The 22,260-nt window shown below is 39.3% G+C and overlaps 1 protein-coding gene across 9 annotated transcripts in view; it reads right to left on the bottom strand.

The window, feature by feature from the left end:
• Positions 1-15,629: 15,629 nt before the first annotated feature.
• LPIN1 (lipin 1) overlaps positions 15,630-22,260 on the bottom strand; it is a 111,220-nt gene continuing 104,589 nt past the window's right edge. For all 9 annotated transcript variants that reach the window (XM_087917286.1, XM_087917282.1, XM_087917292.1 and 6 more), the window contains 2 exons: positions 21,431-21,534; positions 15,630-20,286 (listed from right to left, as the gene is read on the bottom strand). In XM_087917286.1, the coding sequence (XP_087773412.1) occupies positions 20,127-20,286; positions 21,431-21,534 (264 nt within the window). In that variant the 3' untranslated portion in view covers positions 15,630-20,126. The remainder of the gene's footprint in view (positions 20,287-21,430; positions 21,535-22,260) is intronic.

Here is a 22,260-nt window from a genome sequence, read left to right as displayed (position 1 = left end):
TCTTCTTTCTTTCTCTCTTTCTCTCCTTCCTTCCTTCCACCACTCTTTTTCTTTCTTTCTTTCTTTCTTTTCTTTTTTTTTCTTTTCTTTTCTTTTTGTTCTCTCCCTCCATTTTTTCTTCTCAAAGTATCTCAAACATCCAGACATCAAACATTCAAACATCTGTCTTATTGGGCTGACATCAATCTTGCAACTCTCAATATGCTTCCCTTTGCTCACTTTATCTTCATGTGAACTGGGGAAAGATTTGTCTCAAATGTTTTCTCGGGATATTTTCTTGGGACAGGTTCAAGCCCCTCTTATCTGACCGCTGCCTTGGCAGCAACTCTTCCTATTATCCTTCAAGGCCATTCTCTATATTCAGTACAGAGTGGGAACAAAGACCAAAAAAAATCTTTAGAAAGTGAGTTCCTCACACGGAGGGAAGAAAGCGTTTCATAGTGATATCACTACAGCCAGAGGTGGGTATTGAGCAGGTTCTGACCAGTTCTGGAGAACCAGTAGCGGAAATTTTGAATAGTTCAGAGAACTGGCAAATACCAGCTCTGACTGGAGATTTTACAGTATCCTTTTCCTGCCATCCCTACCAAGCCAGACCCACAGAACTGGTAGTAAAAAAAAATTGAATCCCACCATTGACTACAGCCTGTGCGATGTGGTAACTGAAACCGTTCTGAACAGCTTCTATAACTCCAAGTCAAATGTAATCCATTGCCCGTTTAGTAGATCCTAATAAGTACTTAAGACTACTGCCCTAACCTTTGGGGAAGTGAGTTTCACTAAGGTTAATAGTATTTGTGATTAGACATGATTGAGGTTTCTTTATGAGAAACTCCCTACTATAGCAATAGCACTTAGACTTATTTACCACTTCCTAGTGCTTTACAGCCCTCTCTAAGCAGTTTACAGAGTCAGCATTTTGTCCCCAACAAACTGGGTCCTAGTTTTACTGACCTCAGAATGATGGAAGGCTGAGTTGACCTTGAGCCGGTGAGGATCGAACTGCCAAACTTCTGGCAGCTGGCAGTTAGCAGAATTAGCCTGCAGTACTGTGTTCTAGCCACTGTGCCCCCACAGCTCTGAGGCCTCAGGCAAGAAGCAAAGCAGAAGACTTTTGAGGCTCAGATGACTGAGGTATTTTGTTCAACTTGGTGGATTACAAATTATGCAAACTTGCTAAATGTGATTGTGGAGTCGTGGCAGATCTTGCTATTGTAACCACAATTGGCTTCAAATCATACAATGACCAGCAGTGGTTTACAAAACAACAGTGGCTGGCTTCACACAAAAAGCCATGAGCAACCAAACTAGCTGGACATGTTGTATGAACCTAATCTACAGTATATCCAAACCAACTGCTTCCTTCGGCCTCTATAGCACACAGATATTGACACTGTTTGCTAACAAGGCTTCCCAAATTGGCCCTTTAAAAGGCAGAATGAAATGTCTCACAGCAGAGAGAAAAAGGAAAGACTGAGGTAAAAGAAAGGAATATGTGAGGCTACATATATTGTAAGCAGGCCTTTGCTTGCAGCCTTAGTCTTACTTTATAAGATAATGGAGCTGCCAAAGAGCCTTGGTTGTATATATGTCAGCAGTAAAGCTGCCATGACTGAACTAGACTTGAACAAGACTTAGCTAATGGCAACTTTGGTGGGGGTTGTTTTTAATCTTTCAATGGGCTTTTGTAAGGAGACTCATTGCCTTGGACTTTTCCCAGGGCAAGTCCTTTGACCTCAACTCTTAGGTCTACCAATCTGGACTGCAAATATCCAGGCAACCTTTGAATGGCAGCACTAAGTTGAAAATCTCTTTACTTGTAATCATCTTTGCAGTCCAGATATGGTAGCTGACAGGGGCTTTGCCACAATTTTATTTATTTTCAAATCCTAGGATAGGATTGGACTAACTCCTAGGGAGGAGAAAAAAATCAAGCTAATATCTGTGATGACCTGTTATGATTCAGTCCCTTTGAGGTAATTCCGCCAGCTTCACTTTAGCATTATACATGATCACAGAAGGCTACCTGAAAAGTTTAGTTTGGACAGTGAATATGTTTGGAGCTTTTAGTCCTCCAGAGAAATACCTTGCTCGAAGGAATGGGAAATATTGGGGTCATTGTCCTAGTAGCTGATCATAAATGTGCCTATCGGTTTTGTGGAGGCAGTGTATTTCATTTTGCAATAGCATGGCCATTTTTCAACATGAGCAAGTGCTAATGGGTCATTGTGCATTTTGAGCACAACTATCATCCCCATTTTCATTCTTCTAGCTGCAAATGTTAATGTAGCATTACTTAGTGCAATCAAAGCTGGCACCAACATTACGTATCAATAATAATGTGCTTTTTCAGTTATGGAATAGGAATTCCTGCTGCGAATACCTTGGAGAGAAAAGCGGGGAAAAGCATATGAGCTTATCTGGTTCAGACCCGATAAGTTGCCATGCCAACAACAACCCATTGAAACATATCATTTAGGAAATGTGGCTATTCTAGTAGCACAATGGGTTGTTTCACTGGATTCAGTACTTTTCTTGAATTAGTTATCCCTTCGTATTAAAGTCACGATGATCTAATAATGCAAAACCTTAAGAAATAAGTGAGAAAAAAGACCAAGTGCAGGAAATACAGCTTGTTCTGAGAAGCACAAAAGAGCTGGTAAGGAATATGTTGAGTTTGGCAAAGTAAGGTTGATATTACTCTACGCTGAGGGCCATACTTATTCCAACTGATTCATAAGGTAACACAATGATTTATGGGAATGATACAATGTGACCCTGAAATACCTCCAATGCTCGTCTCTTATTTCTGGAAAGTCTAGATACTCTTAGGCACAAACAACCAGATTCACATGTGTAGAGTTCAAACTAGCTACTTTATTGTTCTACGCCTATTTCACAGGAATCTTCCCAAACTGGCAGATTCGCCTGGGAAAGACAAGGCTCAGAGGAATCCTGGGGGAGCCAGATCTTGCCCTCTTGTGTTTACATAATGAGTCCTTACTAATTACCCATTTCATCCCTCCTCTTGACCGGATGGTTGTTCTCCAACATGTACTCTGCAAAAGGGACACACTTGTTTTTTGTTTGTTTTTTAATGTTTCAAGTCACCCAATTGCCTGTGCTTTCAAACCAGAAAATCAGCAGGTTGCGTGCCTTTGTGTTTACATGCGTAAGCAAATTTGTGTGCATGAGGGCAGAATATAATCAATATACAATATAGTCCCTAGAAATAATTCCTTGATTAGCAGTGTCAAGATATGGAGCACCTTTTTAAATTGTCTCTAAGATTTCACTCTTTCTGTCAAAGAAAATAACAGATTGTGTAGCTATGATAACGAAAGATGTTTACCAGATCCATATTACTCAGAAAGTGAATTGAGACTGTTCTGGACTAGCAGGCTCATAGCCTGCAAATCTGATTGGCCCGCTGAAAGCCGATCGTGATTGGTCGCCATAGACTGATGCGATTGGCCAGTAAACGGGCTGCCACGATTGGCCCTGCCAAGAGCGGCAAACTCAAATCGCCTTCATTGGCTGCCTAGCCGCAGCCAGCCCTATATAAGGGGCTGCTGTGGCTGGGTTTAGCTGCTCAGATCTGAAGTCACAAATAAAGAGCTTTAGTTACTATCTGAGTCTTGCCTCCGTTCTTGAACCGTCCTCCCAGATATAACAGAGACCCTCCTCAGATTAGTCAAGAACATTGCTGGATACTTTCCATTTCACTAAATCTGCTTGAAAATCATGATGCTTTTTTAGGGTTGGGTGGGAGACCTCAGTTCACTTTTTGGGTGGATGTGAACTCACGGTAGACATTATGAATTGGATCTGAATTGCTCATTGTTACTCTCAGTGAAGATTAAGTAGTAAATGCCTCCAACTCAGTTAGATTACAATTTGCAGGGGACTGTCTGAAGGTCATTAAATACAGTGGGTTAACTTTGGATTCAGACCTTAATGGCGTTGGAGGAAGCCTTCGTTCCGTTGTCCGGTGTTCTCACAGATGCCCCTAGTTGGAGTTCCTTTGTCTCTAAGTTAGATACAATGATTCATTTTAGAATGCATCTCCTTCTGATTTTGAGAAAATCTATTACATTTGTTGGATTCTGGCTTCATATATTCTAGGGAAAATGTGTTGAACTAAATTTGGTATGTATTAGGAGATTTATCTCGCTATCTGTCAGAAAGGTTATTCAGGAAATGTAGAAGAAAAATCATAAGTCATGATGTAAAATAATTGTGTTTATAAATTCCAGCCTTCTAAGGTTTTAAATATGCTTAAGCAAAAATAGATTCAAAAGAACATTTCCATTAATAAATATTATCAACCCTCCCTCCACCATTTGATAATAACTGCTTCCTCGTTGCTGGTATATTGAAGTTTGATTAACTGAATAATCTGGATGACTGGCTGGACAGACTGCATAGCCCCAAGCCTTTCAATAACAAAGAGAAAGCGGGGAAACCTCTCAGTGAAGACTCAAACAGGGGCAAAATAACCGAAACTGTCAATAGCTCTCCAGAGTCCCAAGCAGATGTTACTGTTGTTTTCTGCTTGAAGATCTTAGATTGAACAATATGTGTGAAAAGCAAGCACTGCACAGGTAATCCTTGACTTACGACCACAATTGAGCACAACACTTCTGTCATTAAGTGAGATACTCGCTAAGTGAATTTTACTCCATTTTACAACTTTTCCTGCCGCGGTTGTTGAGTGAATCACTACAGTTAAGTTAGCGTTGCAGTTGTTAAGTGAATCTGGCTTCCCCATTGATTTTGCTTCTCAGACAGTCGCAAAAGGGGATCACATGATCCCGGGACACTGCAATTGTCATAAATGCGAGTCAGTTACCAAGCGTCTGAATTGTGATCACATTGCTGCAATGGCGGTAAGTGGGAAAAACATTCATACGTCAATTTTTTCAGTACTATTGTAACATTCACTAAATGAAACTGTGGTAAGTCGAGGACTGTTGGCATGTATCCCATTAGGCCTGGTTTTCTGCTTATGGCCTTTGATGCATCATCCTCGGTCAACCTCCTCAATGCATCAAAGGAGTTGCATGGTACAATTTGCAAACAGTGGTGGCACAGTAAAGAATAAGGACCGACCAACGGTATCTGCGTGAATATGGCTTAAAGTCTTAAAATGGAAAGGCTGTTTCATAATTCTCCTTCAGAGTTTGAAATTATTGTAATTGTGGGAGTGTAAACAGGATATATGTCATGTGTTTTTACTTAGGTCTTGGACAAGTTATATTTGGCAGAATAGCTTGAAGGAACATCAAATGTGTACTTTAGATGCAGACTTCCAGTGAGTGAAACTCTTTCTAGAGATCTATTAACAATTGGCTTGATAGCTATAATTATACAGACGCTTCCCATCCCTTCCTGCTTTTTCCCGTCTGATCCTATAGCATTTGTTTCTACAACTCTAGAAAATATGCCATAAATGAGCAACAGAAATCTGCAAAAAATCTACCAAAAGCATTAAGTAATTTACCTTGTCAGGAATGCAAAAACCAAACGATAATTATCAAAGTTACATAATGAAGGAGGCACATCCTTTACACAATAGGCTTCTCATTTACAGTATTTCTAAAGTCTCGAGCAGACCCTCAAAAGATGATACTTAGTCTCAAGGAATAGTGTATAGATAGCTTGCTTTTATTTCATTGCAAGAACATGAGTAAAAGATCCCTAAGCGAAAAACCAAGCCGATCTGCAGAAACAAAGAAACTCTCAGATGTAATAATTTATTTATTGGATGAAAGAGCACAGGCTTCCTGATTCTCAGAATGGGTTTCCTTGGAAATATTCCAACATTTAACTTTGAGAGCCCAGAGATTTATGGCCATCCAAGTAGGTGGCCATCAAACACCTGGGATGGTGATTTAGAAGGAAATAGAAGATGAAGTCTATGATGTGAAGGCACAGACACACACACACACACACACAGAGAGAGAGAGAGAGAGAGAGACTCTGCTATCAATCAAAGCAGTTCTGAAAAAGAAGAGAAAGTATCCTGCCAAATGTAAATAGGATTGAACCTGTGGCACAATCTGATGGATCAGAAACACAAGGTTTTTTTAAAAAAGAAAAGAAAAAAGAAATCAAATTGCTGGTTCACACTCAGTTATGTCCACACCAAAAGAAAAGGATGGAGGAACTCACAACAAGGTCCAAAGGTATACAAAGCACCTCTTTAGAGCAAGGTTTCTCAACTTCGACAACTTTAAGACCGGTGGACCACAGCTCCCAGAATTCCACAGCCAGCCAAGCTGCAGTTGAAGCTGCAATTCAAGATATTCAAACAGAGGCAAAGCTTAGCGGCAGCAACTGCCAGAGGAAGTCTTCTCTTTCCATTTGGGAGCCAGGCACCGAGTCAATGAAACGCCTGGACTCCACAGCCAGCTGCTTCACTTGTCTCCTTCTAAATAAAGCCCCTGTCATAATTAGCTATGCTGAACAAGCCATAGGTATCACATGATGGTGCATATGCTTTCTGTGGTGGCATATCCGGAGAGACAGAGAGAGCTAACCAGAACCACGGGCTATTTCAGTCTTTTTGGGGAGGGAGGGAGGGAGAGGGGGTAGGCAGGAAGCTGGAAAAGCTGGGAGGAAAGAGAGCAACCATGGTATGAAAAAGAGCTGGAGTTTCTCCAAGCTTCCCTGGGGCCAGTCAGTCATCAATATCCTGCTTTGGCCGCAGAAGGTCTGTGGAGGAAGCAGCCAAAGAACAATTGGGAAAGCTTTCTAACCGCAGGAATCGAGGGAAGGAAGCCAAAAGGCCGCCAAGTGATGCAACTCATGGGGAGGGGGGGAGGGAGTCTTTTTCCAGCTCCTACACTGGAGCATTCATTATTGGCTGTGACCTTCCAGGAATGTGCTGACAGACACAAAGCATTCTATATGACATTCTGCCAGGGATCTGGAATGACGGCTGCTTGTACGGCGGTTCCTGAGCAGCAGGCGCCATCTTCTGGAGGGCTTGAGGAACGGCTCGGGGCTGCCCCACACACAGAGCCGTTTGTTTCTTTATTTCTGTCCCACCTTTATTATGTTTACAAATAATTCAAGGTGGTGAACATAGCCAACACCCCTTCCCCTTCTTATTTTCCTCACAACAACAACTCTTGTGAGGTGGGTTGAGCTGAGAGAGAGAGAGAGGGTGACTGGCCCAAGGTCATCTAGCTGGATTTCATGGCTAAAGGGGGGCTTCGACGCATAATCTCCTGCTTTGTAAGCTGGTACCTTAACCATAGACCAAATTAGTGGCTGCGGAGAAGTCAGGATTGGGCCGAACTGTTCTGCTGCCTGAGGTGATGCTTCGTCCTCCATATTTAGAAGGCACTTGGGTAGAGAGCTGAGATTTCCTTCCTTCATTTTCCTTCCTTCCTCCCTTCCCTCCTTGCTTCCTTCCTTCTTCCTTCCTCCCTCCTTTCTTCCCTCCTTTTCCCTCCCTCCCTCCTTCCTTCCTTGGCAGCAGGCCATGGCCCAAACAGCTCTTTCCACCAACCTTTTATTCTTGCCTTTCCTAGAACAACCTCATAACATAGACTGTTTGCATAGCCCTGTGTGAGGAATTAGGCAAGGATTCTTAGGGAATTACTCTGTGCTGAATCTTGCAAATAAATAAATGAATGAATGAATGAATGAATGAATGAATGAATGAATCAATGAATCAATGAATCAATGAATGAATGATAAATAAATAAATGGCTTATTTAGCTATCTTTAAGCAGCAGATCAGGTCTTGGCATGAACTTCACAAATCTAACCCTTCAGAAATCCAAATGCAACTTTTTGTGTAGTTTGGCAAATATTAATACTTTTGACAGAGGAATCAACAGAGCTCAGGGGAGGGAACCCCAAGATGTTGCCACTCCAACAGAGTGTTTAAGAGAAAAATATAAGAAGGACGTGATGTGAAAGAACACAAGAGCTCGGTCAGTTACTTGAAATACACACACACACACACACACACACACACACACCAATACAGTCCAGATTGCTGTATATAGCAATCTGGACTGTATTTGCTTTTGCTTTAATTTGGGATGCTTTTTTGATTTCCCAATTTTACAGTAGTGCTTATAGCCCTAGGACGCTTCAGTCATCTTCCTTCCAGATCCCAGCTAGTCCTATTTAGCTTCCAATCCTAGACAAGATCAGCCAAATGTTGTTGTATATTGATTGAATGATTAGGTATCTTCCTACACACCAATACACTACTGGTATCACTGTGTGCTTACACATTTTGTGTACGCAGTGCAGTGCCCAAATCCCATGACAATTCATGACTTTATTAAAATTGTATTACAGCTTACAATTCTGCCTCAAAAAAGCAATCAAGAGGGCATATTTAAACACCCACAACAACAATTAAAGGTGATTTTAAAATACACTCACATACATCACAGCCAACAGGAAAAAGCAGTTCATATCAAGATCCAGATTAACATCAGGGAGTCAGGAAAAAATAAACCTAAACCAAACATCCAGCAGGCCAAAGGCCCGTGAGAACCACCAAAGGTCTTCAGCTGTGAGAGAAAAGAGAGAAGGATGGGAGCAAAATGGATTTCCCAGGCACGACTCGGTATTAAGTGACAGCACGTGGCCATTCCATCAGCCAGTGGCAAGTGAGATTGCTACAGAGATTCCCATGCTGGTTATACAAAAAAGTGACTTGGCAATATATGCCATACAGATGTGTTTCAATAACAATGAAGCCTATTTCTCTGAAGTTCGGATATTCTTGCTAGACGTGGTAGCTTGCTTGGACTTTGGGCACACTCTTTCCTCTCTTGATATCCCTTAATAAATAAAATCCCATTTCTTAATGCTTCTCCTGCATTGACTGGTTGGTTATAAGCCATCAAGTCAATTTCAACTCTTCTGGATACTGCTGTGATAAATCTGTGTGAGAATCAAGTTCATATTTGAATTTCTAATTAAAAGCTCCATGTTTTTTAGTTGGTTCATCAACAGGAACTTTTCCTAACAAACTGGAGGCCATCAATTGAAATATATCAGTGGGATAAAACGATTTATTTATTTTTTTATATCAGAGGAGAGGACCATGTTGGGAAACAGTTGAATTAGGCTTTGGAGACACTCTGGTATGGCTGAAGTTAACAGCATTGCAGGATTTATTACCCAGGAGGAAAATACAGGTACTCCTCGACTTACAATCTTTTGTGACCTTCTGAGAAGCAAAGTCAACTTAATAGCTGTGGCATCATGCAGCCTGAGTCCTGCTATAAGGTTAAGTTTGGGATGTCATGAAAAAGCTGGGTTGACTGTGATTGCTTTTTCAAAATTTGGTTTTGTTATTTATCAAAACGATCAATACTTCAGGATATAAAGCATCATTTGGCACTGATGTTTGCACTGCAAAATGTCACCAGTTGATACTGGGACATGGAGGTAAAGACTGAGAAGTGGGGAAAGAGAATTATTAGGGTCGTCCTACATTAGCCAGAGGTGAGACGACTGAGGTGTGTGTGACAGGAGTCACTTAATCAATGTTGGAACCGTGCAACTAAGTGCAGAGAAGAGCAACTAAGATGATTAAAGTTCTGGAGACTAAAACTTATGAAGAACGGTTGCAGGATTTGGGTATGGCTAGGGGTAACATGACCGCAATCTTTCAGCATTTGAGGGGCTGCCACAAAGAAGAGGGATTCAACCTATTTTCCAAAGCACCAGAGAGCAGGATAAAAAGCAATGGATGGAAACTAATCAAGGACAGAAGCAACCTGGAATTAAGGAGAACTTTCCTAACAGTGAGAACAATTAACCAGTGGAACTGCTTGCCCCAGTAGGTTGTAGGTGCTCCACCACTGGAGGGTTTTAAAAAGAGACTAGACAGCCACTTGTATAAAATGGTATAGGGTATCCTGCTTGATCAGGGGGTTGGACTAGAGGACCTCCAAAGTCCCTTTTAGCTCTATTCTGAATTGAAATTGAAAATTGCAAAACTCTCCCTAAAGTCACTTGGTTAGAGTATTACTGGGCTGTGAGACTCCTTGCACAAATGAATTTTCCTTAGTTTACCTTTTCCTTAGATTGCCCTGAAAAATCATTGTCAAAAGAAGGTTGGATGGATGGCCTTGAAAAACACAAATGGAAGGTGTAGAAAAATGACGCAGCCTTGACTGAAAACAGAGAACAGAAATGCTGCAGCTTTCAGCATGAGCTACATAGCGGCACCTAGTGGTTCAGTGAAATCCGTAAATAAATAGTTCTAACATGCATGAAAATGTTCCTATCCAGCTTAAAATTAGTGATACAGAAATAGTTTAATTTAATTTAATGTATTCAATTTAGGTGCTACCCAACTCCGGAAACTCAGGACAGCTCACAATATAATTACAATAAAAATACAAAAGGGTGGGGGGGAGGAAAAGGAAATATCTGCTGCACGGTCTTGTTTTAAATAATTTGTGGAATATTCCGTTTCACCTTGATTTGAAATCCTGAGATTCTTTAATGGCCATTGCTTCTGAGATTTACTAAGCAAATTAATCAATCGATAGAGTTGGATGGGACCCCCCGACTCAAGCAGGAGACCCTATACCCGTGATGGCGAACCTATGGCACATGTGCCACAGTGCGGGCACATGAGCCCCAGGCAAACTTACGTCATTGCGCATGCATGCACCTCCCAGCTGATTTTTGGCCCATTTGAGGCCCATTTGGTTACTTCCTGTTTTTCCGGAAATACCGGAAGTGATGAAACAGGCCCATTTTTTGCCCTCCAAAGGCTGCAGAGGCTTCCCTCGCACCTCTGGGAGGCCGAAAAAGGCCTCAAACGGGCCAAAAAATCCAGTGATGAAGCACCCACAATTTCTGAAGGCAAGCTGTTCCACTGGTTAATTACTGTATTGTTATGGATGGCTGTAGTCTGGATGCGGCACTTTTTTCCACCTATCAAATCTTTCCCAAAATTCTGAGATAGGCAGAGGTTGGTCTCTGATGGTGCTAAAGGCATCGTTGAAGGTTGTAAGCTATTCCAAGTAAAGCTGCCTTTTGCATCCGACTGATGGTTATTTCATCAATGCTGATGGTGTTCAAGTGGTATTTTGGAACTGTATCCAAGGCACCTATTACTATTAGTACTGCCTTTGCTTTCTTTTGCCACAGTCATTCTACTTCTATTTGCAGATCATTGTATTTTGTGATATGTGATATGTGATATGTGATATGTGATTATATATATATATATATATATATATATATATATATATATATATATATATATATATATATATATATATATATATATATATATATATATATATATATATATATGCAGTTCTTTCTCTTCTATTCCACTCTCAAGAAATACTGCAATCTCCGGTATCCAGACTTTTTTTGTTTTTCTTATCAACAATTGTTTTTTTTTTTCTCCACAGCTTTGTAAGAAGAGATTGGACAACCATTTGTCAGAAATGGTATAGGGCAGGGCTGTCAAACTCCCAGCCCATGGGCCGGATGCACCACACACTGGCCACGCTCCCACCTGGTTTAGCAAAGGGGAACAAAGTCCCAATATGTCACATGACAATGCCATGATGCTGTGAGTTTGACACTCCTGGTATAGGGCCTTCTGCTTGTGCAAGGGGTTGGACTAGAAGACCTCCAAGGTCCCTTCCAATTCTGTTGTTCTGGTTTGTTTGTTTTTAGCCATATTATTATGCTGTAGAAATGACTATTATGCGGTTGGTTTTTGAAGATGTAAAAACAACACGAAGTAAGCCTATTCAGGTGATGTTGGTTGAATATGCCAATAATAGCAATCCAGTACAAAATTAGACCAAAGCACATCAATGTACTCTCATGTATGTCTCTCTGCTTTTGACTGTAACATTTTATTGCAAATGTCAATAGCACAGTGCTTGACAATGAAGCGAGCATCCAGTTGCAATGAAGGATGGCGTTTCTATATTTTTGATAAGCTGTAAGGAGAGAAATATGTCATTTTCTATGGAAATGTCAAGGCCTGTCTGTGATTCAGAAATGATTCGGAACAAGGGTTTTGGATGCTTTTGTATGTGAAAGTTTTATACCTCTCCACTCATTAATAAAAACAGCTTAAGTGGTTTCAGGTTCTGCATAAGTCTGAGAAATGCTGTTGACTTCAAGGAGTCTGCAGATGAAGGACAGCGTGATTCTTAAACAGCACTTTTATTTTTCAGACTTGCAGAAAATCCTAAAAACGATGGTCCCAGAGCTGCCTTTTTTCAAGAGGCAACCAGACCCTCTAGCACCAGAAAATCCGGTTGCCTCTTGAAAAAAGCATTTTGGGGACAACTATGACCTGGATGACTGGGAATCTCCATAGACATCTAAAAATGATGGAGTTTCTCTCTGGATTAGTAGGCTGTGGTCTCCTAAAACATGAGCCCAGGAAAAAGCAGCTCATGTAGCTAATAATGGAAGTTATACACCTAGACCTTAATTCTCCTTTTATCTTTCAAATAGGGATTGTTGCCCAGACTTACTCAATCGCAGAGAAGTGTTTTAAGTCTGAAACACGTTTGAAGTAGGCAGAGCCTTACAAATGCTCTTACATAAAAAACCTTCCTCAGTTGAAGAACCTGTTCCATGATATAGAAGTGCTTTCTCAGATTGGGAAGTAACTAACCTGCAGTGTTAAAGGAACATGGCAATTCCAGGGTTATGTTGCTGTTATTTTAAATCTCCATACAGCAAAATATTGTTTATTAGATCATTTTAGTGTAGGCTATCTCTTTGCTTTAACAATTTTAGCTGTTTATATATTTTTCTAGTTTTGTACACCACCCAGAATCCATTGAAGTTGGGCAAACCAAGAACACTTGTTGATAGAGCAAGCCACCACTACATTAACTTAGTATTGTGAACTATCAACTTGAGCCAACTTCCCGTTTGCTGCCTGGAACCCAAATTCTCAAGTTTTACTTGCATCTATTCATATTCACAAGGAATTGTGACTTTCTATAGTTTAACACACTGAAAAATAACAGGACTTACATTTCCACATAGGTACGAACACCCAATAGCTAAAGGTCCTTCCCACTCCACATTACTCTGCCTGCCACACACTTGTAGCTTTGAGCCAGTGTTGTAACACAAGAAGTCTTTCTTTGCGCAGCTAACACCTGGTGTTGTTGAAAAGAAGCCAGATGGTTTTAACTCCAGGCTCATGTGATTGATGATCCCCTCTTTTGTCTCACATAGTAACCATCTCTCACACTTTGGGTGCAGATGTTGTAGTTATTAAAAACGCCCCTTTTTATTCTTCCTACTTGGCTAGAGGAACCAATGCAGCAGTCCTGAAAGATTGAGGAATTGAAAGCACTTTCCTCTCACCGAGATTCAATTGGGATGAATGAAGTGCGATATCTGTTTTTAGAAATGACAGGCTTTGGGATTTTTAAAACCTTGGGAACAGGAACAGCTGGCAAATGTTCCATGGAGCAAACACCATGGCCAAATAAGTAATGAAGCCTTGCTGACTCAAATCTCTTTTCAGATTTTTACTTACTTGGCAACAAAGAATCTTGGATTAGGATGAAGTAAAGTTCGTAAACAGTCAAATTAAGTCATCCTGTTGGCTAGAGCTTATTTGACTCTATGGTTATTTCATTTTACACTTTCTTTTATTGTTTTTCCTGGCAAGTTAACTGTGCTTAGGTAATGAAACAGCACCCAGTTTTTCTGAGCTACTATGAAGCCTGTCCATTTGCAGTTTTGAAAAATATGAAGCCTGACAATATAGATAACTACATCTTTTGTTTAAAAAAAAATCAAACTATGTTAAAAACAAGCCTTTCCCAATCTGGTCTGGGAATTTTGAAAGCTGTAATCGTATTAGTATCCTATTATGATTTATGTTAATCGCTTTAGTACCCTGTGACTATCACTTGAGTATTGTATCTATGATTTATGACGATTGTATTTTATGATTATGATTTTCACTTGTTGCTTGTATGTACACTGAGAGCTTAGAAACAAATCCCCAGATTTACCCCAGAAACAAATCCCTTATATGTGTCCAATCACACTTGCCCAATAAAGAATTCTATAATCAGGGACACGAAAGACATTGGGAAGGTCACAAACGATGATCATGTGAACTTGGGATGCTGCAACCATTGTAAAGACATGATGGTTGTCAAGCCCCTAATTTGATCATGTACGCGCAGAGGTGTCAAAGGTTGATCAACACAGCATTTTGATTTTATTTTCTTCACCTAAGAAAGCAGCTTTACTATAGGGAGAACAGAGGTTATGTTGTTATCTTGATATAACAAGGAGGAAGTTACTTTTTCTTTCCCATTTTCTTTCCTTTCCTTTTTCACTCCTCTTCCCTTTTTCTTGTTTCTGTAGTTTGTATTGACTTTTATCCTTAGCAAGGTTTTTCAGAAGTGATTTGCTGTTGCCTCCTTCCTAGAGTTGAGAGAAAGTGACTAGCTGAAGGTCACCCAGCTGGTTTCACATCTAAGGCAAAACTAGAACTGTCTCCTAGTTTCCAGCCTTGATGCCTTATCCTCAACACTAAATTGGCTCTCAGAATTGGAATGTAGAGCTAACCCAATCCGATACTATCTCAGCTTTCAAAGGTCTTCTTAAAAACCTTGAAGGGGAAAGGATTTTTTTTTAAAAAAAAAACTTGAACTGTTACAATCCATTTACTTTCTTTTTTGATCACCAAAGAAAATACTCCCCTTTTGAAGGTTCTGGCAGACAAAAGGCAGGTTGCATTTAGAAAATACTACATAACTGAAATGCCTTGATCATGGCCAGAGAAAATGGATTTCCTGAATCAATAAAAAGGCTCTTGTCAACATGGAGCTGACTTTTACTTTTAAAACACCTTGACCTCAGTCCTTGGAGAACTTCAGACAGCTCCTTCCACTCCCATTCCTCCATCCTTCTCCATTATGCCCAGGTGAGAGCTGCCAGTGAATTAAGAGGAATTCCCCTCCCCACTTTTATTGTTGTTGCTGTTGTCTGTGTTAACTTAACCAATCAATTGTTCTGCTAAAAGCTGCTTGGATAAAGAGGCACACCGAGGATGTGATCAAAGCTTCTCCTTAATATTGTACATGTCTCTGGAACAGAAAAGGCCAAAGAGGCAGCTCCCCTGGAGTGGGGGAAGGTTGATATAAGGAAAAGCACCAAAACATCATATAGTTTCAGGATTCCTCTACCAGAGAAGTGAACCAACGGTGCAATGAGATCAACACCCAAAATGAGTTGCTTTATGCCCACTTTTCTGGATCCGTTTACATTAGATAGGCAATAAAATCAGCATGGCGTTTCTTCTTCTGAGATTTATTTCCAGTTCTTTCTTTCTCCCAGGCATAATGCTCAAAATAGGAAACTTAAGCTTGGGGCCCAAGCCAGCTAGAGCTATGATGATGCATCCCTAACGGTGGTTAGTGAGGACTATCCGTGACTCAGGGACTTGTGAATAGACATGGTTAGGATTACAGAGTCAAAAGTTGTGATTGAGTCCAAGTAGACTTTCACTTTGTGCTTAAACTTTCCTACCAACCTCCAGAGACCTAAAGAGCTTCACTTGGGCTGAACTTTGTTCGTTGTGCATCTTTTGAAAATCACGTGCCACACATGGATTGAATTTATTACAATATATTTATTTGCATTTTGTTGACCATTAAAATGAAGTTATCTTTTTTTTAATAGAGTCACAACACTACAGCACATATGTACAGAAAAAATACTTTCCCCCAATATATCTCTTAGTAATTCTCCCACTTGGCCTCAAATTCCATCACCATTATTTAAATTTCAACATATGGAACTAAATAGCCATAAAATGTATCAAAATAAACAGGGATCCACCTTGCATATTCTACATTAAGATATGGGAGACAGTATAAACAGAGCATATATTGGCTTTCTATTAAGAAAAAGGTATCTTTTCTGTAACAGAAAACCATCAATACACCAGAAGTAAAGAGGGTCATTTATTTTCTTTCACAGAAAGAATTAATTTATCCATTCCATGTTTATTGTGCAAATTCAACAATGCCATTTTAATGTATGCAGAACTACCTGGCCAAATTAAAAAATATTTAGAAACCGTATGTGCAGCTCATTTTAAGTTTTTAACAATAAAGCTTTAAAAAATATTCCTCCCCAACCAATGCCATAAATATCAGCTGCAATCCTCCCAGGAACTACATTCAGGACTACAATAGCATTTCTAATAAAGCTTTGGGAAGTTTTTTAAAAATAAATTTTTTGCCAGGCACGTTAAAAATCAGCCAACAAGAACAAAATAAATTTGCCAAGTTTTCTCAAGTGGATTCACATTTTCTTAAAGAAATCCAGAGTTTGCCTCAAGTATTATCGCAGTAGAGTTCCATTGTGGGGTGATCATGACAGGCCCATCCAAAAATTCTCAGTTTAGCCTTAGTGACACAGTCCAATTCCTGAAAATATTTCCTGTTGGTTTAGGAACAATTCCTTAAAATGAAGCCTGTTCATAAGGCAGCATTTTCCTCCTTTAAAAACTGGAATAAGAAAATAATCTGCACTTACCAAGTAGTGAATTCTAGCTGTGTTTTTGTAATTTAGGTAAATGGGAATGAAATCTGTTTAAATAGGACTGGGCAGAAGCAAGATTCCAGGGGCTATACAACATTATTGTGTAACCTTAGGTGCATCGTGCATGTTTTGATCCGAGAAATCACATACAAATTCAAAATGGCAAAACACATGTTCTGGCTGCAATGCGCGTAAGAAAGAGGAATAAGCAAGAGAAACATTCTGCAATAAATATACATGCCCCAAAGGTGATAACATCGAAACATGTTTTTCCATGGCTTTCTGTTCCCCATGCTAGACTTTGAGGTTTATCAAATGTTGCTCAATCCATAATAATGTTCTTGGACCTGAGAAGTAGATTTTATGTTGCTCAACTAGTAATTTTGTAACATTAAAGACCTTAAAATTATGCTGGTTTTGGATCAGTACCTGTATTTCTTTATGTATGATATTGCCCATATGTAGGAATCAATGTACATTCAGAAATAATTGGAGGGACTTTACTAATCCCATCAAGATATGGTATCCAATTGTACTACTTAAAGCATATAGGATGACACAGACAAGGAAAATGACAAAATCCTGTTCAAGGGAATGAAATGGAATGTGTGATCTAGTTCAGGGATCCCCAATCTGTAGAGCTACACCGGTCCACGGCATGTCATTAACCGGGCCGCGCAAACAAGCAAAGCCCCATCCGCAGGATGCAGGCAGCATACAAAACCATGTCTCCTCTGGTCCACGGAAAAACCTCTCTCCACGCAACCGGTCCTTGGGGGCCAAAAGGTTGGGGGCCACTGCCCTAATTCATCTAATGGAATACAAAAGAGCACGCTTGTGTGCTCGTTGAAGCAAAACAACATGTAGAAATTTGGCTGTGCGCACATAATTCCCCTTTAATTTTAACCTCTTGGGCTTTAAGAGATGGGAGGGTTTTTTTTCAAAAAGCTAAACCACAGATTTTGAAAGAGAGAAATGGATTCAAATCTCAACTCCATTTCTCCTTCCCTATCAAGCAAGTGGCTTTAGGGCTTGAGCAGTTTTGGTTTAACTTTATTTATTTTACATATGCTGCTTTGGACTGCTGAGAACAGTAATCAGAGGAAACAGTGACATTGCTTCAGAAAGTGTTGTCTATTCATAAAAATATTAACAACACAGAAGGAATTAAATGAGAATCTAAAACCAATTTCTAGCTGGGCCATGACTATGGTCACCGACAATCCTGATTTGAATCAATCTTCATCCCAAAGACTGTAAGTTGAGAACAGAATCTACAACATGAGATTTAATCGTGTGGGCTGTCTTACAGGATTAAAATTGCAAATTTTTGACTCAATTAACATATGATGAAATCCAACTGTACTGATGGGGCTTATTTCTGAGTAGCTATATCAGTTGCAGCATAAAGCTAACAGGATAATTATTTGGCGGAATGTGCACTGTAGGAGCCAGTGTGAAATTAATTCATTAAAGACCGACAAGCTATGATACTGAATGTAACTTTCACTAGCAGTGGTAAAAGCACCACTGATTTAATGGCAAATGAATTTCCTTACTTAAAATTGGCTTGCAGCTTTGGATCCTAAATCCAGTTAAAGGCAGAGGTTACTAACACAGCAATCCATTATATTTTTTCCAAAAGTTAGGCCCAATGACTTTATTGGGACTTCCAAGTCATTATTTATGGAAAACCATCTAGGTCAAGTTAGTGAAAGTAATTTAACTTTATATAATGAACTTTAGCTGGATTTGGCCACTATATTTGGCAGCTGCTAGAGTGCAATTATGAAAACACAAATAGACAGAATTCTAAGTTCCCTTTTAAAAGAAGCAGAATCTATATAATGGTAAAAAAAATATATCTAATATTCATATAAGGATTCCAAACCATTTCTTCTAAGGGGTATTATTTACTCAGAGATCAGCAAGAGAAAAGTACTAAAGTGACATTGCAACACAGTGAGAAAGGTATTTTAACATATGTTCTAATCATCCCAATACCATTAATATTGCCCAGTCTCTAACTTTAAAAAACACTTACTGTTGTCTTTATGTCTAGTCTTAAACTGATTACCTAGCAACCTCCCAATAAATATTAAAAGGAAATAGTTTAATAAAAGCAAGGATTTTCTTTTTTTAAAAAAGATTTGATATTCTACAGTATAAACAATGGAAATCTGCATTTTAAAGAAGGCCAGCAACTTGTAAAAAGCAGCTCATCTCAAAAGCAATCTAAAATATTCATTATAATATTGAATCTCAGGACTGTTAAATGTAAAAAAAAAAAAAGGAAGATAATGATTTCTCCTAATTGCATCAAGAAAAAAATGAAATGTAAAGGAAAAACTCTCAGTAATGGCTGTCTTATAATGTAGGACACCCCAAATCATATTAATCTCAAAATTGTGTGGTAAAATAAAAAGAAAAATACCCAAAGATAAATCTTCAAAGGATTTAAAATCAGCCAACTCCTTCACACTTCACATCTAATTCACGTAGTGCAAATAAAATACGCTGAATCAGCAACAAAGCAATTCAAGAAAGTTCACTAAAATACTTCCAGACATGTTTCCCTTGCGATTGGAAGCAGAAACCTTTGCGTATAATTATTATGTAAGATGGGAAGAGCATACTTCTACTTAAATGGCATCGCTCTTCATGGAAAAGAAACCAGGAAAGGCAGAGGACTCCACTGCCAAGTATCCTTTCTAAGACATCCTATTTGACAAGCGTATGTCATAGTAGTAAACTCTAGCGGGTCCTCTGGCGGGTCCAAATCTTCTAGCAAGATTAAGACGAAACACAGTGGTAGCAGACATAATGGTAGCAGACGCAAGGTTTTGTTTGGTAAAATATGGCCTAAGCTTAATTAGAGCCAACTAGTCACGTGCAAATGATAATCAAAGTGCATTCAATTCCTTAAAAAAAAAAGATTTTCATCGTAATAATAAAATTGAAAGAACAATTTGGCAATATTGACAGAATTGGAGGTCAGAATCATACTGTTAGCAATAAAAACTAGTACAGTGCTAGTGATCACAGCCATGCTGCGTTAAGCTTATCGATTGACTGAATTTTGTTCACTTGATCTCAGCGTATTTCATTGATGGCCATTTTGGGGGGGGGCAGGGAGCATAGAAAATGTATGGGTTACACCTCAGAGGCTTAGAGTTGTTTCCTCTTCCTCTACCCGAGAAGTAGTGGGTGGAATGGCGCCGGTTATGCTTCAAGGGGCAAACACACCACTGTGCTTTCAAAGCTCACATGGAAACACTGAAGACCATAGAGGACTTTGATCTTCCCACTACCACAGCACTCGGAACTGTCCCTTTCAAAAGAACACATGGCATTGGGTACCTCTTTTAAGCATTATGCTGGTGAAGAGCTGGATGGACAACCTTCAGAAATGTTTTTAAAGAACAAAGGTAATTTCTGAACTGATTTTTTTTTTTAAACCACTTCATCCCCAATTTTGTTTTGAGGCACAAAATCCAGTTGAACAACTGAAGCACAGAAGAGCTGAGATGTTGAGATGCCGCCAAGATGTTTCAAAAGAGCTATGGCAAACTAGAATGAATATCTTGATTTTCAAAAGGTGGCAGTGGCTCCCTCCAGTATGTGAACTGACTGTAGGTGTCAGAACAGGGGAAGTCTGAAGAATGCCTTCTTTTCAGCAAGGGAAATACATGATCCACCACTTCACAAAGTCTCACATACCTGTGAGGAGAGAGAGAATGGGGGAGTAAGAATGGAAGGAGGGGGGAGAGAGAGAAACATCTGAGATATTATCTGAACTATTTTATTTATTTGGTTAGTTTACACGCTGCCCTTCTCACCAATAAGGCAACTTTGGACAGCTTATAAAACAGTAAAAAGGTAAAAATCAAAACATTATAAAATATATTACTGATGTGGTGAATTGCATGAACACAACTCGGGCAAAATAATTAGAAAAACATCACATCCCTACAGCCTTTTAACTTATTTCTGAATATTAGGTGCAGTGGTGTGGTTTTCTAAAACGCTGAGTGAAGCATTGGGATGCTGCTAAAGATTTGTAAACCGCAGTTAGTCAGTCTGGTACCAAAAGACTTGTAAGAAAAGAAGCCACAATAGATTTACAAAACACACTAAAGTAAAAACAGCTACAAAAGCATCTCCTGCAGCTTACAGAAATGAACAGGTAAACATTTGAGGTGTTTTTAAGAGTAAGCCTTTCAATGGCCAAACTGAAATTATCCTGATCTTTGGATTTCAAAGATTGGAAAGAGCAGGATAGAGATACAGGTGAAAGCAACAAGATCTTATTTTTCCTAATCAAATTTATTAACCCCTGGGAAAACTCCATCTGTAGCAAAGTGTTACACTTCCCTCTATAATCACTTCCAAGTAGTTTTTCCCACCCGAATTTCAACTTCAGAAAACCTAACAAACATAACCACCAGGGTAGACAAACAGCTTATGAGACATCCGAAAACAAAAGTTTGGAAAGGAGAAAAGTTGTTAATGGATTGTACTTACAACGGGACTCGGTCGTTCTTTTTTAGAAATGTTTACTTGATTATTCTGTTGTATGCACAAATACCCTCACCTTATTGAATTCTTAAGAGGGCATTTTTAAATCACTGCAAGTCTATTTTTTAACCCAATGTGTGAGTCCTTTAATAAAGAGATTGTTTAAATAAAGAACATGTAGATTCCTACTTTTTGATGTTATTAATCTCTACTCAACCAAAGTAAATGTTGGGAATACACATAATATCGCTGAAATTTTATTTCCATTTAATTCATGTTATAACTTCCAGTATCTAGGACTTAAAGAAAAAAATCAGCACTACATAAGCAGCCGAAAGATACTCACGATGAAATGTTGGTCTTAGCATGTTCTTGAATTAGTTCTCCTTTTGGATTAACAGTGAATATTCTGTTTAATGAAACTCCAACTTGCTTATATGAATACACATCCTGAATAAAATAACAAAAATATATGAATCTCATTAAAATAAGCCACAAATAGTTTTAGTTGTATATATTGGAGGCACTTCATAAATAATTACAAAATATATATTCCAAGAACTAGGTCTGAAGTTCTGGGATAGTAGCTTTCACAGTAATAACACAGAAATGAATTGCAACCGTTGTTTTCATACAATTTTAAAAAAAACTTTCTGGTCATTATCACCATTAAAAACGAATGGCAGAGTTTCACAAACATTCAGTGAATGCTTGATCTGGCTGTCTAGGGAATGGAAGCGATATAGAAGGGGTTATCTAAGCACAGATAAGATACCTTTGTTAAGGATTACCTTGGGAAGATAAGAGCAGTGTTTGCATTTCTCTGCTGTTGTTTTGTTTACTGATTGCCCACCTGCAGATTTCAGCTAATACAATTATACCTAGGCAGGGAGAGACCAGTGGGGACCAGTGGGATACCTACAAGGTCACTGAGGCCTATTCTCAGTATCTGATCCACTTTGAGCTGGATGTCAGCCATGCAAGTCCTTTGCAGGTGATTGAGGCAGCCTAGTTAGATAATCTGGGAAGGTTTTCAAGCTGTTAGTCCTGAGATAAGAGACGGGGTTTTTTCTGGTGTGTGTGTGTGTGTGTGTGTGTGTGTGTGTGTGTGTGTGTGTGTAAGTATGACCACCTGTGCTTCAGATCTATGTCCATTCCAGTTGGTCAAGGTCTCCC

Source organism: Pseudonaja textilis, chromosome 1, assembly GCF_049901715.1.
Source record: "Pseudonaja textilis isolate UNSWEBS1 chromosome 1, rPseTex1.2, whole genome shotgun sequence".
Lineage (NCBI taxonomy): Eukaryota > Metazoa > Chordata > Lepidosauria > Squamata > Elapidae > Pseudonaja > Pseudonaja textilis.
Note: the sequence above shows the minus strand (reverse complement) of the source record. Positions and strands in the feature narration are given on the sequence as shown.